Raw genomic sequence first — 19698 nt, forward strand, 5'->3', positions numbered from 1 at the left:
CAGATTAAAAGCTGATTTATAGATTGTGTTACTTATCAAACTTAAAGTTTGCTCAGAACAAAATTGCTGTGGTCGTTCAGGCCTATTTGGTCCTCTCTTCGGAAATCACTCAGGTTAAATTATTTGCTGTACTTTCTTTTTTTAAGACGAGAAAAACGGGGTGTAAGCATTTGCTTTTAACACAGACTGTCACCTGGGTTTCAGACAAAAACAGAAGAGCTGGGCTAGTGTACTCACAAACACATATTCTCATACTCAGTTTTCCACTTCTTCCAGTCCCCTCTGAAACTGTCCTTAGCTGGGTCTTCATCTCCTCTTTCTTCGTCGTTTCAGCGCCGTGTTAAAATTCTCGATCAAGTCTCGCCATTTCTCCACGTAGCCCTGTATCCTGATGTCAGCATTTTCTGTGTCTTTGTCACTCAGCAGTAATCGTGAAGTGATTGGCTAGTTTTGACCACGCCTTCTCGCTCACGTGTAAGCTCTTGGCTGTAGTTAGTTTACTCTCCTCTGTTACCTAGGTAATGTTTGAGGAAAACAGAAAATCAAAAGATGCCTATACAGTTATGACAGTTATCTGTCATGACTTACCATTCCATACATCATACATGCCACATGTCACACATGTCAACTATCAACTGTAGACAGAGCATGAATTCCATTCTATTTAGTCAGGTCCAATAACAAGGTGATCTTCATACACTTTTATTGATCTTAAATATTTGACCATACCATACATTATGTTTTATAAGTAATTTTGACTCTAAAATTTGATATCAATAATGCCTGGTTTCTTAATGTCTGAAAATTAGCTTTTACAGGGTGCCCTAATTAGAATGCTGCACATGGTCCTCATAGCAGGCATTTTGTTGCCTAAGACGAAGAGGAGGAGAAAAGTACCCATGTTTTGAAACAATGGTTTGGCTGTGGTCATCCCACAACCATTTCACTGCATTAAATTGAATATTTTTAATATCTTCAAGAATTCCATGCACGGGTACATTGGACGAACAAAGCCACTGACACCACAGTACCTTGACTGAAAGGTAGTAGCTGCTACAACTCACACTATCAGCAATTAGGCAGTAGCTTATATACATGTTAGCATTCAGCATGAAGGGGATAGTGCAATGACTGGTTGACCCCGTATCAGTATAATGGCTCGGGTGGGGGCGCCTTACTTGCCTTCAGTAAGTTGCCTCAGTGAAGCAGCACTAGATAAAAGAGGGGTGGAAATCTTTCCTGCAACAAGGATGCACATAACATGCACTCCAAGGATTCCTTCGTCATCATATGACTGAAATATTGTTAAGTGTGACGTTAAACTCCAAGCACTCACTCACTGTATACATGTTCAATCAACTCTCGTGAATGAGTAATATAGAAGTACTAGTCTGTACAGCCTGTGCTGAGAAAGATGAAGAAGCCTATACAGCCCACCTCGAGATGGAAGGAGCAGCCTACATGTATACAGCTCACTTGAGATGCAAGGAGTAGCCTATACAACTCACTGTGAGAAGGAAGCAATAGCCTACACAACTCCCCTAGAGATGGAAAAAAGTAGCCTATAGATACAACTCACTGTAAGAAGGAACCAGTAGCATACAAAACTCTCTTTGAGATGGAAAGAGTAGCCTATACAACTTCACTGTGAGAAGGAAGCAGTAACCTACACAACTCTCTTTGAGATGGAAAGAGCAGCCTATACAACTCACTGTGAGAAGGAAGCAATAGCCTACACAACTCCCCTAGAGACAGAAAGAGTAGCCTATACAACTCACTGTGAGAAGGAAGCAGTAGCCTACACAACTCTCTTTCTCTTTGAGATGGAAAGAGTAGCCTATACAACTCACTGTGAGAAGGAAGCAGTAGCCTACACAACTCTCCTTTGAGATGGAAAGAGCAGCCTATACAACTAACTGTGAGAAGGAAGCAGTAACCTACCACAACTCTCTTGAGATGGAAAGAGCAGCCTATACAACTCACTGTGAGAAGGAAGCAGTAACCTACACAACTCCCCTAGAGATAGAAAGAGTAGCCTATACAACTCACTGTGAGAAGGAAGCAGTCGCCTACACAACTCTCTTTGAGATGGAAAGAGTAGCCTATACAACTCACTGTGAGAAGGGAGCAGTAGCCTACACAACTCTCTTTGAGATGGAAAGAGGTAGCCTATACAACTCACTGTGAGAAGGAAGCAGTAGCCTACACAACTGTCTTTGAGATGGAAAGAGTAGCCTATACAACTCACTGTAAGAAGGAAGCAGTAACCTACACAACTCTCTTTGAGATGGAAGGAGTAGCCTATACAACTCACTGTGAGAAGGAAGCAGTAACCTACACAACTCTCTTTGAGATGGAAAGAGTAGCCTATACAACTTACTGTGAGAAGGAAGCAGTAGCCTACACAACCCTCTTTGAGATGGAAAGAGTAGCCTATACAACTCACTGTAAGAAGGAAGCAATAACCTACACAACTCCCCTAGAGATGGAAAGAGCAGCCTATACAACTCACTGTGAAAAGGAAGCAGTAGCCTACACAACTTCCCTAGAGATGGAAAGAGTAGCCTATACAACTCACTGTAAGAAGGAAGCAGTAACCTACACAACTTCCCTAGAGATGGAAAGAGTAGCCTATACAAACTCACTGTGAGAAGGAAGCAGTAACCTACACAACTTCCCTAGTTAGAAAAGAGTATCCAATACAACTCACTGTAAGAAGGATGCAGTAGCCTACACAACTTCCCAAGAGATGGAAAGAGCAGCCTGTACAACTCACTGTGAAAAGGAAGCAGTAGGCTATACAACTCACCTTGAGATGAAGGGAGGAAGCCTATACAACTCACTTTGAGATGAAGGGAGAAGCCTATAACAACTCACCTTGAGATGAAGGGAGAAGCCTATACACTCACCTTGAGAGCCAGGCAGTAGGCAGCAGTGCTCCATATCTCTTTTTCATCTGTCAGATTGGACACCTGATTCTCCAGCCGATGTCTCTGTAACTCATACAGCTCGTGGTACTCAGACAACAGGCTGGCATTCTTCTGAGCCTCAATAAGCGCTGTCCTCAGCTGTATAACGTAAAACAAAAGGCGTGACAGATCGACTGACACTTCATAAGGTGATTGATACGTAGATACTCCGCATTCTGCAGGCCTCAGAACCATGAAGCTGTCCTAGACTTGAGTCATACTTAGCCACGATGGTCAACACACTTTTGTGACTCATGTTTTAGGATTTTTAGCTATCCTACACCTTAGTGACCTTAAACCTTAAGTTAATTATTTAAGGTCAGGATTAATACCATCAAGACTAAGTCTGGAGTAAGTCTATGACAGCTTTTTGATCTTGGTGCCTGAACATAACCGGGCAGCTAAGTTTGGTGCAAGGTAAATATCATATAGCACCACCTAATGTTCCAAAATGCTGACAGACTCAACGGCAAGGGGGAGGAGGTAAATTCTGAAAACGCATACTCCAATGCAGAACTACTAGAAAACTCTTGTGTGGCACTTTGCTGGAAAGAGAGACATACACACAAATCTTCAGACAATGACTCAGAATGATTCACAACACAAAATAACACGTAACACATAAGCTTGCAATATAGTGCAAACCAGTTTAAAGGTCTGTAGAGGCATACCATCCATGCAAGAAACATTTTTTACCCAAATTCCTCAACCTTTTTTGCATAACAAAGAGCAAATGTCAGTACAGTTTATGCACATCTTTAATTTGATTTTGGATCCAAAACTACATTGGTTGGATCGGCCAGTTTTAGGGCTTCACAAAAAGTATAATTTTTATCAGTGTACAAAGAATAATACATTCAGAATATTCTTGAAACAACACCTTGCAAACGTGAAAAGATTGAAATACAGTATGTCAATGGTAGCCGCTTTAACCAGCTGAGGTAGCGAGGGCTCAAAAGTTATTTATTTTATTTATTTGATGGGTGTTTTTACACCTTACTCAAGAATATTTCACTTATACGACGGCGGCTAGCATTAAGGTGGGGAGGAAAATGGGCAGAACACAGGGGAAACCCACGACCATCCACAGGATGCTGGCAGAGCCTCTCACTTACAGCTGGAGAGCAAGCCAGCCAGAAATTATAAGTTATTAACAGGAGTGGCCGAAGAAAGATACGTGTTTATCTCGACCTTTTTCAATATGATTTATATAAGCTTTATAAACCAAAAAGTAAGTGGAAAAAATACATGTATATAAAAGAAAGGGAGCTATCTAATGCTATAAAAGAAAGGGAGCTATCTAAATGCATTTTGGAACTTTGTATCTGATCAGAACCCCTTTTGACCAGTCAGTGGAAGAAACTTACATCTTCTTGAGCCTCCTGTGCCTCTTTTGTCACTCTGATGTCATGCTCCTTCACTTCAGACAGCTCACTGGAATCAATGAGTGATTAATCATTCACGAGACATATGCCATATGGCACAGGCTACTTACATTTTCATTTAGCAATCATCACAATCAAGAAAAGAGGGTCTGATTCTTCTGCCATATGGTACAGGCTACTTACATTTTCATTTAGCAATCATCACAATCAAGAAAGAGGGTCTGATTCTTCTTGTTATTATTAAAAAAATGTTGACCATTGCGCAATGCTGCACTTAAAACAGATACAAAAAATATTTCAGTTGACATTTACCGATCACTTACATAACCTTGCTCCTCCCCATGACCGACCAGACAGGAAGCAAGCATGAGCTGGACGAACTCATAGCAGTGAGACGTGTGTACTTACTTGGTCAGAATGGTGATGGTGGCCTTGAATCTCATCAGCTCCTCCGTTAACCGTCTGTCCAGCGCTCTCTGCGCAAGAACCTCCTCATGTAAACTGTAGCGGGCAAGCACAACATTTCAGACAGGCATTAAGAGTACGATAAAAAGTTAGAGAACAGGAAAGTGCAAACTGACTGAAAAGTTAGTAAATTGATGGAAATATGTACCGTCAAACAACATTTCTAATTCAATGGGTATACACTGACAAATTAGTGTAAGCAAATGCAGAACACATACTTTTTTCAGTATGTATAGGGCACCTTACAGTACTCTAAGTAACACCTAAAGTTTGCTTGTAAAAATGTGTTTTCAGAAGCACATTAGAAACACCTTAAAATGATACTTTTGATGCTAACACTGTAGATAACATCAAGTTATTCTGGGAAGGTATAAATCAAACTTCACAAAGAAATAAAAAAAAAAGAATATATAAAGTTGATGAATGAAGCAAAATGTGTCACTTCAAAAAAAGCTCACTTAAAGTAAACTACAGTAATTGCAGAGTCAGCAAATTGTAACACTGAAATCTACAGGTACATAAAAGCACTTCTGACATGCAATATAATGTAAGATTAACTTAGTAAATTCCAGTAAGTACATGTAATAGCTGCACATATATTCCAGTAAGTAATAGCTGCACATAAATTCCAGTAAGTAATAGCTGCACATATATTCCAGTAAGTAATAGCTGCACATATATTCCAGTAAGTAATAGCTGCACATATATTCCAGTGACTAATAGCTGCACATATATTCCAGTAAGTAATAGCTGAACATATATTCCAGTGACTAATAGCTGCACATATATTCCAGTAAGTAATAGCTGCACATACATTTTTTTTCACATGGTAGTTAGAGCACTTTAAGCATATTACTGTAATTCCTCAACTTTTTCACATGTTTGCAAGATGTTAATGAGGGCACTATTCTGTGGGCATTATTCTGTGTAGACTGATACAATTATAGTTTTTGTGAAGCCCTGAATTTGACGAACCCCACAAACGTACATGTAGTTTTGTCTCCAAAATTAAATGAAAATGCACCAATCAGCCTGAATGTTGCTATTTCATCAGATTACATCATGTTCCTGTAAAAGCCTGACTAGTTAAGACCTAATAAACTTAGAACTGAATCTTGTGTCTCCAGATTATCAAACTAAGGGCTTTCCTTTTGACGAGAATTCAGAAAATCAGATTCCAATTACGAATCCTCTAATCTACCAGAGGAATCAGCTTGGATTCCTGTCACAAAAAAAGTCCCAGTCAAACTCATAGTTTTATTACAACAGAACACAAATTGTTTCAGATAATTAAAGTAGTGAACATGGAATCTCTTAAATCTGTTTTCTGCTATATGCATGAGGAACTGCTCATAGTGGTACTAGATCTGGACAATATCTTTGTGGAGTCTTGCAAAGCACATCCTTTCAGACTCTGATAAAAAAAAATGATGAAAATTACGCCTGATACAGATGCTCCTAATGATGAAATATGCAAAAGTGTAAAGAATCTGAAGTTCAGCCTACCTTTTGATTTATTTATTTATTTATTTGATTGGTATTTTACGCCGTACTCAAGAACATTTCACTTATACGATGGCGGCCAGCATTATGGTCGGCGGAAACCGGGCAGAGGCCCGGGGAAACCACAACCATCCGCAGGTTGCTGGCGGACCTTCCCACGTACAACCAGAGAGGAAGCCAGCACCTACCTTTTGATCTGATGTGGTACCTTGTTGAGTAAGTTACTGTATTTGTTCCTCAGGTCTGCGAGTAATTCCCCTCTGTCAACACACTCTATACTGACCTACAGGTAGACACATGGTATATTCAGTATTGACCAAAACATATTCGGCTCCAGAACTTACATGCAGAATGCAACCATGAATACAAACTTCTCCATTTCAAACGTTTATAAGGTGTGCATCTTGCACAGAACAGTCAATAAATGTTCTCAGCGAGCGAGGTTGTGTAAAACTTTGTCAGGAGAGGAAAACTCTAAAATGGTATAGTATAAATCAGATGTCCATTAAAATAATTCAATTTATTTTTTTTTTTAGAAATTTTCCAGTTGAGTAAAAAATGGTTTTCAAACATCAGTTTTCTACAGTGGTCTGAAGTGACCCCAAAAATATAAAGTGAGGTCACATCGAGATATATAATTTTTGTTTGAAACAGTTTGTGTCAAGAGGTCCATTCGACAATTCGTACACAGATCTAATTATGCGCATGCATTTTTAATGATGGAATGCAGTAGACTTTATGTGTGTTGAATGCCAATTAGCTGATAAGACGTCACTCAGGTCCTGATATGGTCAGAAAAGGCAACTGAAGAATCCAAAATTTTAACGCCTTTTACAAGGTTGAAAAAATTTTAAAAAAGATTCCCACTATTATTATGGACAGTGTTTAATGGTCTTTCATCTCACAAGTACAATACTTCATGTTGGAGTTTTATTTTCCTTTAAACAAAGTAGTCCAAAATTTTCTAGACAGCTTTGAGTCAAAAACATGGCAATAAAAAAGTACTGGTTCAAACTATCTGCATTCTGAGGTAGGATGTCCAAAGAATGCTGCACTCAAACAGCCTTTATAAACTTGAACTGGTAACAAAACAGGGACATTAAACTCATTACAAACCTGTCTGATTAGCTCATGGAATATCACATTGTAAATATTCTGCTCCTTCTTTATTAACTCCAGCAAATTATGCATCTGAAAATATATACAGAACATATAACTTGATTAAAAAACCATTGTTTCTCCATATAAAGATATTTATTTATCTATGTGATTGGAGGTCTAGGCAAATATTTCACTTATACAATGACGGAAACGGCTAGAGCCTGAAGAAAATCAAGACTATCCACAGGCTGCTGGCAGACCACCCCACGTACTACTGGACTTGTGGTCACAACAATCGCAGGGGTTGTCGCACATATAATAAATTTGCACCTGTTTTTATATTTACCTGTGTTGGGCCTTTGATCTCCACATCTTCATCGTTAACTCCTGACTTATCCAGCATGTCTTCCATTGCCTGTCTAAGCTGAACCACCTCATACCTGCCAGCTGGTTTCCTGTCAAATATATACAAATATATTTCATCAACATGTATTAAAAGAAAAGACAAAGAAATAACATAACCTTAGTTAGTTTTTGAGGACGAGTGGAAATAGATGATATTGGCCACAGCAACGGAACTGTGTCACTTGTACTCCATGCTCATCAGGTTAAAAGGCAAAAAAGTGTCTGCGTGAAGTCTGCAGAAACAGGTGTTCATGCGCGTGATAGGTTAAAATTGATAGCCCAGTGGCGCTTTCCGGTGAACTTTTTTGCTAAATTTGATGTGTGATATCTGAGTTATGCAACACTGCAAAAACAAAATGGTATGCTTTATGTGGAATACTTCATCGATGTGTATACGCATGCAATCTGGTGTTCTCTTTTTCAAAAAGGAAGTTGTGGATGCCAAATAAGATGGTTGTATACATGTTATCCCAAGGTAATATCAACCCTGCAGTCCATGTAGAATAAATGCAGACGTGCAAGGCACTAGTTTCCACTGTTACGAAACTTAATCGCATACTGCAATTCTTCAAATTTTTTGCATATTCGTAAGGTGTTTATTTAAGGACTGACCATAACTTTTTTTCAGTTCATTGGGATATGACCAAAATAAATGATGTACAAACTATATGAATCCGTGAAGCAATTCATACAAACAATTTTTGTTCAAACTTCAATGAACTGAAAAAATATTACATTCAATCCTTGTAATTAAATTAAATAAAAAATGCAAAATATCTGATCAGATTACATGATGTATCAAGTGGCTATATCTGTCATAAGGGCAGAATACAAATTTAAGGCAAGAATACAAATTTATAAACGAAATGCACAAGCAAATGGAATGGTACAATGTTCTGACAGGCAGGGTCAGTCACCAGTAGAAAGTTTTATGAGCGGCATGCTGAAGCTTGAATGACTGCCTGAGTTATAGAGAAAATTGAAACATACAGATGGTGAAAGATGAATCAAGATGATGTAGAACTCGTGGAATTTACTTGCTGTGCAGCTCCCTGATAGTGGAGAGGCACAACTGTTGTGTTTTGAACAGAAGACGATGAAAGGTTTGGAGTGACGCAAGGAGCGGAGATGAAATGACGAGAAAGGCTGGCCATGGCCCTGGTATGCAGTGCTTGTGCCTCCGCTGGCAGACATGAAGGGATGTGATTGGCTGACTAATGAACAGGTGGATGCTCTTCACCTGTATTTAGGGAGAAGTTCCTACTGTATTACTTTGAATGGAACTTCCATATTTGTGGTGTTCTGTGTCACAACTGTAAACCAGTGTAATGCCTTGCTTTAATACAAGTAGGCCTAATGTGAAAATCTGTGGCTGGCCTTGTGAGGGACCAAGACATTCAAAATGGATGAAAAGTTCATAGCAAACTTTAAATCTTTGAATCACCGTATCTGTAACGCTTGCAGTCAGGTGGGAACTGATATTTACAAAATCGCAATAATTTCCCCGTGATTGTAACACGAGACAATCCCGCTCTGACATTTAGTGTTTGTTTTCAGCTCTGTGATGTCTCGTTAGGGCTAACCTGACATTTCTAGTAATGCTAAATGATGTCGACACTCAGAGAAACATCTGTTGAGCATTCATGACAGTGGATGTTTCATCAGGATGTTTTGATTTAGCTCTGTCATTCAACGGAAGTGATGGAACTTGCTTGTAATCTATGTCTTTCCCTTCTTGCACGGAGCTCCATTGTAAATTAAAAAATAAAGGAAGAAAGTATTTATTTGTTTCAATATTTTGGATATTCCAAGAGTTTCCACTTATGGTCGTCAATTTATTTGCCTAAATATTCATGTACGATGAAAACTGCAGGCAGCGTGAAAATTATTTTTGTGTTCAAAATCCATCTCCAGTAAATGGGAAATCCATGTTTTACGGGGGCACGGTCATGTTTATTTTCAGTGCAAGTAGTCCGAAGGGGGCGGAGCATAAATAGTTTTTAGGTACATCGAGACATGAATGCAAAAAATTGACTAATCAGAAAGCTCTTAATTGCTTGAACACAAAGGTAATTTAATTATGCAAGCATATTCTGAAGTCATTTTTCTTTGTTGACTGATAAAGTTATACTTTTTGTGAAGCCCTGAAATTTGCCAATCCAACCAATGCAGTTTTGTCTCCAAAATCAATTTATGTGCATAAATTGTGCTGAAAGTTGCTGTTAAAAGGCAAAAGGTAGAGGAATAAGGGTATATGCTTTTCTTGTTATGAAGCTCACAAATTGGAACAGAATAGTGTGAAATGCTGTTGAGATATTTAGTAGACATTAAGTTGATAAAGCTATTTGTTTATCTTTCTTTTTGTTTCTTAGTATTTATTTACTTATTTGATTAGTGGTTTACATTTGTCTTAGTAAAATAACAACACAAACTTGAATGATCACATGAATTATGAACTCACAATGAAGGAAAAACAACCAAATGCTTCTCATGGTCATCAGTCTGTGTAGAATATTTGCTGAAACCAAAAACAAAAATGTATTTAGGCAGTTAAATGACAGCAGTAGCAACTGTGCGCATTGGCCATGAAACAAGGGAGGTAACTTGGTAAAATCTGGTGAGCACTAAAGGGGAGATAATTACATTGAGCTCAAAATGGGGGGATAATTATACTGAATAAATTTGTACATAGCGATATGTCGCAATCTCCCAGCAGTCCACACAATCACTTCACTGGCACACCATAGGCAAACCATTAGTAGGCTAATGGCTGGGTACCCGCCTGTAAGCCTGTACATGGCAATTAGCCTGGATTGTACAGTTCAGGGCCACATAGTGGGCACCCAAATTGAGCCACAGGCTAAAATGCTCATAATTTACAAAAATGTGTTTATTCTGATTTACTTGCATTTGAAAATGACTGATTCAATACTGCTTTTTACTGGCTCATTTTCATTGTTATTAACTTGCATATTTAGCCTGTGTTTTAACAATTTCTTGATTTCTGCCAAAACTATGGGACTCAAAATAGCACCTAAAAAATGAAGCTGTATTTGACCCTGCAGTTACATGATCACTTACTCTTCATGATACTCTATGCCCATGACTCCTTTGTTCTTCACAATATGGTACTCATCTGGCACAAGTGTATCTGGCAGTTTAAGGCCCTGGAGAAGTGAAAATAGGGAAATAAAATCAATGCACAAAAACCAACAGTCTTTGACACAAAAAGATGTTTCATAGACAGCATACCTGTGCAAAAAGGCATTACATTTTTTGAAATAGCCCTGTATCTATATAAGCTAGCATTAAAAAACAATATAATAATAATTTCTTCCCTGGTCCATTGTATAAACCAGTTTGTTTACACTTGTCACTACAACGCATAACAAATTAAACCTGTGAAACAGTTATGTATCCATATTAACTAGCATGAAAAAAAAAAAATATATATATATACATATGGATATAATAACGATATCTTCCCTATTCTAATGTATCCAATCACAATATATAAAGTTGCACTGAAATCTGTCAACAATCTGAAAGAATACCACGAAGAAAAAATCAATAGCTGAGGATTCCATGTCCTAAAAATACCACAAACACACAGCTATATAGGGCGCCACCATGTTTGGGCATTCATCAATATGAATGGACTTCGACAATATCACAGCCAAATTGTCGTATATATAATATATATATTATGGCATCGTGTTGCCTCTGGCATGTCTGGTTTATAAAAAAAATAAAAATAATAAAAAATAATAGAGCCCAAGGTCTATTACTCTTCTTCTATTTTCATTTTTCTTGTAATTGCCCAATTGTCTTCTCGTGCGATTCACTGATCTTTTCCACCCACAAAGCGCCTATCAAATCAAGGCAACATATCGTAATACAATGCATGTTTGGGCCCTTACACTGTACAGGTGTATCTCAACAGTACAAATATGGCAAGGACACATAAAACACATGTACAACCTGACAACATTTTTTTTTTCCGTCTTTTCAGCATTATATCCAAATGTTCACCACATATAGCAAACGTAATTAACAGCTTATTCCAAAATTTTAACAACTTTGTATTAATAACCAAGGGGTCAAGCAGTGCTGCAGACAATGTTCAGAGGTAGTGTGGTACTCCCTACTTTCCAAGAGAGGGAGTACTAGGTAAGCCTACCACAGTACACACTTTTTGAAAATACTCAACACTTCACTGTTTTTGGGTCCCCAGCAATACACAGGGGAAAGTGTGAAGTTGATTTAGTGAAAGGGAATTGAGAAAATCAAAAGACATACGTGTGCATACATGTATAGGTTTTCACAGACCTACAGATCTAGATTGTTGTAGTTACCTGTAGGACAACAAGTACATGTATGTACGTGTCAATTGCCCAGAATTACGACTAGAGTAAATTAATTATTTCAGGTCTTCCTCACGAGGAATGAATCACAATGATGCTCATAGGCCAACATTTATTTATTACACTTCAACCTGTAGGCCTTCTGGGTTTATTCCAATAACTCACTCACTGACAACTTTATCTTTTCATTCTGTTTTGATAGCAGGGCTTACTTCACTCAGTATTACTTCACTCAATGCTGACTTGCCTAATGCGAATGCTAATTTGTTTTAACCTGTCGGAACATTTACACGAACAACTGCCATGCTGGGATCAAAACATGATACACTTGTTATGCTAAATCCAAATGTAGGCCTACATTAGATTTTTTTTTTTTTTTTTTTTTTGATTGGTGTTTTACACCGTACTCAAGAATATTTCACTTATACGACGGCGGCCAGCATTATGGTGGGCGGAAACCGGGCACAGCCCCGGGGAAACCCACGACCATCCGCAGGTTGCTGACTAAACCTTCCCACATACGTCCGGAGAGGAAGCCAGCATGAGCTGGACCACATTGGTGAGAGACTCCAGGGTCATTACGCTGCGCTAGCGCGCTAACCAACTGAGCCACGGAGGCCCCGCCTACATTAGAAGACAAAAATTTATTATTTGTGCTATATTTATAGGCAGTATTTCTGAACACTATTCTGGTGGTCGTTGAATTTCATTGCATTAGATTCTCTCCTAAGAAGTCACCGATACATGTACGTGTACACTCTGGAAACGGGGCCCTCGATAACACTTTAACATGTTAGCACAAATAACTGATGATGGGGGTGGAATTAAAACCATATATTGGGGGGCGATATCTGGTTGATTTTATGCTGTAGAGTTGCAGAGCTTGCTGCATATTAACCCAAACAACCACTGTTTTTAGCCCTTACCACATCTTCTTCATGGCAAACACTAGAGAATATCACAAATACAAATATCCCAGTAGCCATTCTAAATGATTGTGGGTGCTTGTGGCACATGCTGTAACTTTTAGTTTTTGAAAACTAAGACGTCGTGGAGAGTGTCGCACACGTAAACTTTGGTGATCTATTTTCGATTCTGACAGCACTGTTTGCTTTAAATCTCGCATGTACCCTATAGTTTTTAGGAATTTAGGCGTACACACAAGTCATCATGCATATTCAGCACGCTGTGTTTTAATTTTAGACGCGTATTATATTATTTTTTTAGCGCATTTACGCCTGTACGCCCCTTATCTATAGCACTGGGTCAAGGTCAAATGGAATAGGCCTACCCGCTGCCTGATAGCTTCCACACTCTTTATTTTCACCATTTTGGTGACTAGCAAAGCGCTCGATTGCCATAAGGTAGGCCTAAATATTAGTAGGAGCTGTTAAATGCATGAACGTAGGCTACCTTACATGGTGTAAATCTTTTCGCTACAAACGCTATCACAGGCAAATCAAGGTACCAGCCGGTATGTGACATTTACCGTTATGATCCTCAAGATAATGCAAGCGCATTCGATAACCTTTCATGACACAAAACTAAACAAATAATAAATGAAAGCACAATTCCAAAGATAATTAAAATTTTCACTCAATGCAATATCATAACATATAAAACAAAACAATGAAGAAAATACCATGAAAGGGAGCTAATATTTGACCATAACACTCGGTCTGTTTTGTTCAGAGCACTGACATGTCGTACTTGGGTGAAATTACTTCCGGCAATTTTTTCGTGTCTCTGTAATGGGCCTCTGGTACTTCTCACCAATAGACCAAAAAAAAAAAAAACAAGCAAAACATGTATTAAATCATGAGATCTATTCATATCATTACCGTCTTCTTCCTCTCATCCATTTCTTTGCGAACCTTGCTTGGATCGAACCCATCATCTTTATCCGGCTTCATCCGTGGCTGGGGGACATCGTAGAGAAATGATATGTCTCTGGAAGGAATTGTTTATAAATACTGTAAATCACAAGAACTATGAACAAAAAGCAGTCTGTAATAACAGTTTGTTCAATATAATATAATGAACTGAACACAAGTTTACTTTGCTGTGTGTGTAAAAAGTAAGCATTGGTAATTTGCATGCATGTCAATGTAGAAACACTGTTAAGTTCTGCAATGAAAAAAAAGACCACCATCCCCATCAAGGTATCAGTTTGTTATCAGTATGTGATACAAAAAATAAGATCAAATTTTAACATCAAGATGTAGTTTTCCTTTTACACAGCTATGAGTACAACCTGAACCACAAAGATCGAGATTCAAACCACATTTAATGCATCACATCTTTATGCAATGACATATTTTGTAACTGCTTCTCAAGATAGAAACTCTTGGATTGAGCTGAAATTTTGTACCTCCTATCATAAAATAGACCCCAGTAGGGTTTCACCTGCAAATAGCCCATATACATGATACAGGTTGTGCCTGGAGAATCCCTGCATGGGTTCGGCTGAAATTGACCCATATAGTTTGCGGCTGGAGAATCGCTGAATGGTTTCACCTGAAATTGACCCATATAGTTTGCGGCTGGAGAATCCCTGCATGGTTTCACCAGAAATTGACCCATATAGTTTGCGGCTGGAGAATCCCTGAATGGTTTCACCCAAAATTGGCCCATATAGTTTGCGGCTGGAGAATCCCTGCATGGTTTCACCTGAAATTGACCCATATAGTTTGCGGCTGGAGAATCCCTGAATGGTTTCACCTGAAATTGGCCCATATAGTTTGCGGCTGGAGAATCCCTGCATGGTTTCACCAGAAATTGACCCATATAGTTTGCGGCTGGAGAATCCCTGAATGGTTTCACCCAAAATTGGCCCATATAGTTTGCGGCTGGATAATCCCTGCATGGTTTCACCTGAAATTGACCCATATAGTTTGCGGCTGGAGAATCCCTGAATGGTTTCACCAGAAATTGGCCCATATAGTTTGCGGCTGGAGAATCCCTGCATGGTTTCACCAGAAATTGACCCATATAGTTTGCGGCTGGAGAATCCCTGAATGGTTTCACCCAAAATTGGCCCATATAGTTTGCGGCTGGAGAATCCCTGCATGGTTTCACCTGAAATTGACCCATATAGTTTGCGGCTGGAGAATCCCTGCATGGTTTCACCTGAAATTGGCCCATATAGTTTGCGGCTGGAGAAAGATAATCAAACTGAAAAAGTACTCACTTTCCAGACCCACAAATACAGGGTGTGTTTTCAGTGAGATGCTTAAAGCGATCCTTTCGCTTGAAGTTCCACACGTTAGCTGGTTTCTTTTTGGAAGGCACCTGGAAAATAGATAAATCATGATATCAGAAATTTAATCACTCCAAAGTACAAGGCATATTCCAGAGATCTAGAACTGTTTCTACTGTAACATTCATGACAATATACATGTATGTATTTGATACATGTTGCCAGGGTAGATCAGCATAAAGTTTAAGTTGGACTTGTCAAAAAATGTACAGCTCCAGAGAAAATATGAAGTATGTGCAAGCTAGAACAGATTCAATGTGTTTTGTTTTAACAATGTTAACAAACTGTATCATTTTGGATAAAAACTTGCAACTTGAAACTAATGCACAGAATCCACTGGCTGACAGTCGAGACAAGATCTCAACGGTTAAAGACTGTATTCTTTGTCACATCTGAGTAAATGTACAGTGCCTAAAATTCAGCTTAGCCTACCCCTGGGTAACTTGGACTTCCAAAGATCTAACATCATATGGCCGATTTGAAATGATTCTGTATCTCTTTGTGATCAATAAAAAGCAATACTAGGTTGATCAATTGTAATCATCCTTACGGCTGCCAAAGTTTTGTGGCGGGCTGGGGGACCAAGCTGCTCCCGTGGGTAGGGAGGCTGGGTAAGGGCCAGTAAGACATCATCAGGGATGAAGTCACTCTGTAGAGACGTGGGAAGGGGTTTGGCACGATCTAGCAGTGATTCTTCTGATGGCCTCTGAGCTAAAACCACAGAACCTGGAAAAAACAAGAAAACCTACATGCACAGGGGGTCATTTACAAGGTAGATACCTGCAGCCTACTACTTTCAGAAAGAAATGAGCAAGCAGCTACCTACTTCGACTAAAGTTCCTAAGTCATATTTAATTATCTTTTAGGTTGCTGGTTACTTTTCCAGGGTAGCTTTGTATTAAGAAAGATAATGAAACTCCTGCATGCATACAGTGTATTGCACCTCAAATTTAGCATCTTTCTAGCAATGCATATTGCTGGATTCTGAAATTTGAAATGGCAACTGTGATGTTTGATGTGTCGTGTTCAATCTATTATCAGAAAAACTTTGTCATCAAAATTATCTTTTTCTGGTCTTTATGTGCTTCTGAATGTGTACTTCTATAAACCCAACTTCAGGTGAAATATTTAAGTAATATGTGTTAATCATAAAGTAAAACAGATTGCCATGATTAAAGGTGAAGCTGCAAAAGTTTTTGATCTGAAACTGAAAGTTATCACAATGAATACATTGTGATGATTGTGTTATGTTTTCCTGTTATTTTTTTTTTCACAGGCGTATGCAATTTGTTTTACCAGAAATAAACTTCACAAATGCAGACACAAAACTGCTGCATTTTTCAAAACATAAATCACATGGACTACAAATGACATCACAATGTCCTAAAAACAAAGAGAGACGAGTGATGGACATATACTGCATTTTACATCAGACATATACAGCATTTTACATCAGAACCACTTAAACCGAATTTTTTTACAAAGAAACCTTCCACAATCTTATACAAGAACAGAAGGCTGTCAACAACATTTTTTTTATTTTATGTGAAAACTGATAGCATTACTGTTCACTCATAAATACAATATACACATGTATAATTGCTGATAAACAAATAATAAACAAATTCACCATTCCCTGCTGTTTATACTTGAGTACAACAGCCATCTGGAGCTGTGTAGCACCTTTTAAGTCATTTGATGATGAGAAGTCATTAGGTGTGTGTACATAGACTTTGCCTTCTTGTGGCAAGGCAAATCCATATCACGCCAAAGTGATGCCGCCACTAAAATATCATGCTGAAGACACCAGATATGATACACCACCCAGACACCAGGCCAACCACTCTTGTTCCTTGCTCTAACCTATCACTGTTGAGTGCCAAGTGAGGCAGTAACAAGTTTGGTACCATTTTTAAAGCCTTTGACATGACCTGACCTGGGTGTAATGATTTTTTGTTACCTTTGCCATTCTCCATCACGTCAGCCGGTTGTTTGATGTCTTCACACTACCTGGCAGAAATGGTTGCAAGGTGTGCGACCCAGAGGATGTAGATCTTTCAATCCTGCTGTTTTAAAGTTGGAAAGAAAATACAACGAAATCAAATTCAAAAATGTTTCAGGTTGAATAATGAATGACTAATGATTATATTTGGCAATTATAAAAATGAATTTAAGATACACCTTTTGTTGATCAAATGTCACCGACAGTAACTAAATAAATCTATTAGAAAATATTTTTATAAAAGTTAACCCTTGCTATAGAAACTGGGTCTGCCTCACTGTCCAAAGATCCCAGCCTAAACATATGGGAGGTCTACTTTTTATACAAATTTAAAAGTCAATAATTCTACAATTTTATGTTGAAATAAATGTCCGGATGGATGCCTAACGAACTAAGGAGAGAAAAAAGTTTACAAAATGAGTTATCAAGTCTTGACTCTTCACGTACTGTATGAGCAGGTGTCATGCAAGTTAATCGAGTGACAAGACGTGACGCATGTGACGAATGTAAAGCATGTAAAGTATTTAAATAGCTTATTTATCTCATATATATATATACGTTTAACGTAAGTCTAGATAATTTGTTTGCCTCTAAAGAATACCAGAAGATCTTTGAACATCAAGAAACTCACATCGAAGGGCAACAAAATCATGCCTCTAGTCCTTTACCACATCTCCCTGATGACAGTCGCCATATTGATTACAGTCTGTCGCTAAGGCGTTGACTGAGAATTATGGGTAATTCAAAATGGCGGCGTCCACAGCCACACGTGTGACACAATTATCGAAAGAAGTACAAGAACTTCTGTCAGAGCACGAAGCATTGACGTATGAGGCAAAAAAGAACAAGGTATACGGGAGGAGAAGATGATATGTTTTTTTTTGCTGAAGTTCCAACACATGGGCGGGTGAAATAACTGTCTGATAGGTCACTGCAAAGTCAGTCATCAGCCTTGATTGAAAAGTTGAATAGCATGACCGAATTTTGGAATCACAACTTACACAGTGAAAAGACAGAGAGTATCTAACTTCCGTCGTATCAGTACATGATCTTCGATACGGCACGAATCACCAGTTTAATTGAATGGATTACAGTTTACACAACAAAAATGAATAATAAATGAATGACAGTACGGTAACAAAAACAATCTGACAAGTCTGAATAGACCTAGTCATGACGATGTCGGTTTTTCAGCAACCTGCGGATGGTCGTGGGTTTTCCCCGGGCTCAGCCCGGCTTCAGCCCGGCTTCCTCCCACCATAATGCTGGCCGCCGTCGTATAAGTGAAATATTCTTGAGTACGGCGTAAAACACCAATCAAATAAATAAATAAATTGTATAAGTGAAATATTCTTGAGTACGCGTAAAACACCAGTCAAATAAACAAAGAAATAAATGATGATGACCTGGCTGGCCTGGTCGAGTACCGGTCATTCCATCACCGCTTCAGGTATTCGTAATTATAGAATTATAATATAGAGCCTGAAAGAATTAAACATGGTATTAGGAGACAAGTAAGATTTCCTGAAGCAAGGGGAGGGACATTTGTAGTCCATCATGATGGACTCAGTGTGCTATTTTTAAAGTACTGACATAACACTGAGTGCATCGCAGCGTTTGTTGAGATGAATGTCAACATTTTAAAATAGGGCAAAATCCAGATGGACTAGAGCATTTGTAGATATACTAATGTTCCATAGTGGCAATCTTACAGTAATTATGGCCAGAACTACACAACTGTAACCCTATAGACTAGAGCTTCGTTTCCACAGTTCTGTGTTCGCACAGAATCAAGTAGCTAATTCATTGTCTTAAAAATTAAGTGACAGACGAGATGTGAGCTCCATCCAGGCTATGGACAGAAAATTTGTAGATTAATTTCCCCTGTCATGTAAACACTGTTTTATGAATGCCAGAATGTGTAATGAGAACAATTCTTGAGTAGGACTTTGAACAACTTTCATGATCGAGCGAAAACTGTATGTACTTCTCAACAATAACTGCATATGCACCCAGGATCTTATCCCTGTGAATTTGTTGCAGGAGTAAGGCTAAATGGATAAAGCCTCACTTCTCTTTTTCACCAGTTTTGCATCAAATTACAAGGACTGTGGCCATATGACTGTGTGTCAAGTCAGAACTACTGTTGCAATATTAACTGTAATTCAGTCCTTTATGATACACAGTCAGCGTAGTCTTCAACTAAATTGTTAAAAACTACAATTTTGATTTAAAAAAAATTGCT

At 38.5% G+C, this 19698-nt stretch overlaps 1 protein-coding gene across 1 annotated transcript in view; it reads right to left on the minus strand.

The window, feature by feature from the left end:
- Positions 1-17511, minus strand: part of LOC135480360 (axonemal dynein light chain domain-containing protein 1-like) — a 33024-nt gene extending 15513 nt beyond the window's left edge. The window contains 15 exon segments of the mRNA XM_064760189.1: positions 141-269; positions 271-426; positions 428-514; positions 2910-3068; positions 4337-4403; positions 4763-4855; positions 6511-6605; positions 7439-7513; positions 7770-7878; positions 10290-10346; positions 10910-10995; positions 14034-14142; positions 15383-15483; positions 16002-16177; positions 17418-17511. Coding sequence (XP_064616259.1) covers positions 141-269; positions 271-426; positions 428-514; positions 2910-3068; positions 4337-4403; positions 4763-4855; positions 6511-6605; positions 7439-7513; positions 7770-7878; positions 10290-10346; positions 10910-10995; positions 14034-14142; positions 15383-15483; positions 16002-16177; positions 17418-17427 — 1509 coding nt within the window. The 5' untranslated portion in view covers positions 17428-17511.
- Positions 17512-19698: the final 2187 nt, after the last annotated feature.

Source organism: Liolophura sinensis, chromosome 13 (assembly GCF_032854445.1).
Source record: "Liolophura sinensis isolate JHLJ2023 chromosome 13, CUHK_Ljap_v2, whole genome shotgun sequence".
In the NCBI taxonomy this organism is placed as follows: domain Eukaryota; kingdom Metazoa; phylum Mollusca; class Polyplacophora; order Chitonida; family Chitonidae; genus Liolophura; species Liolophura sinensis.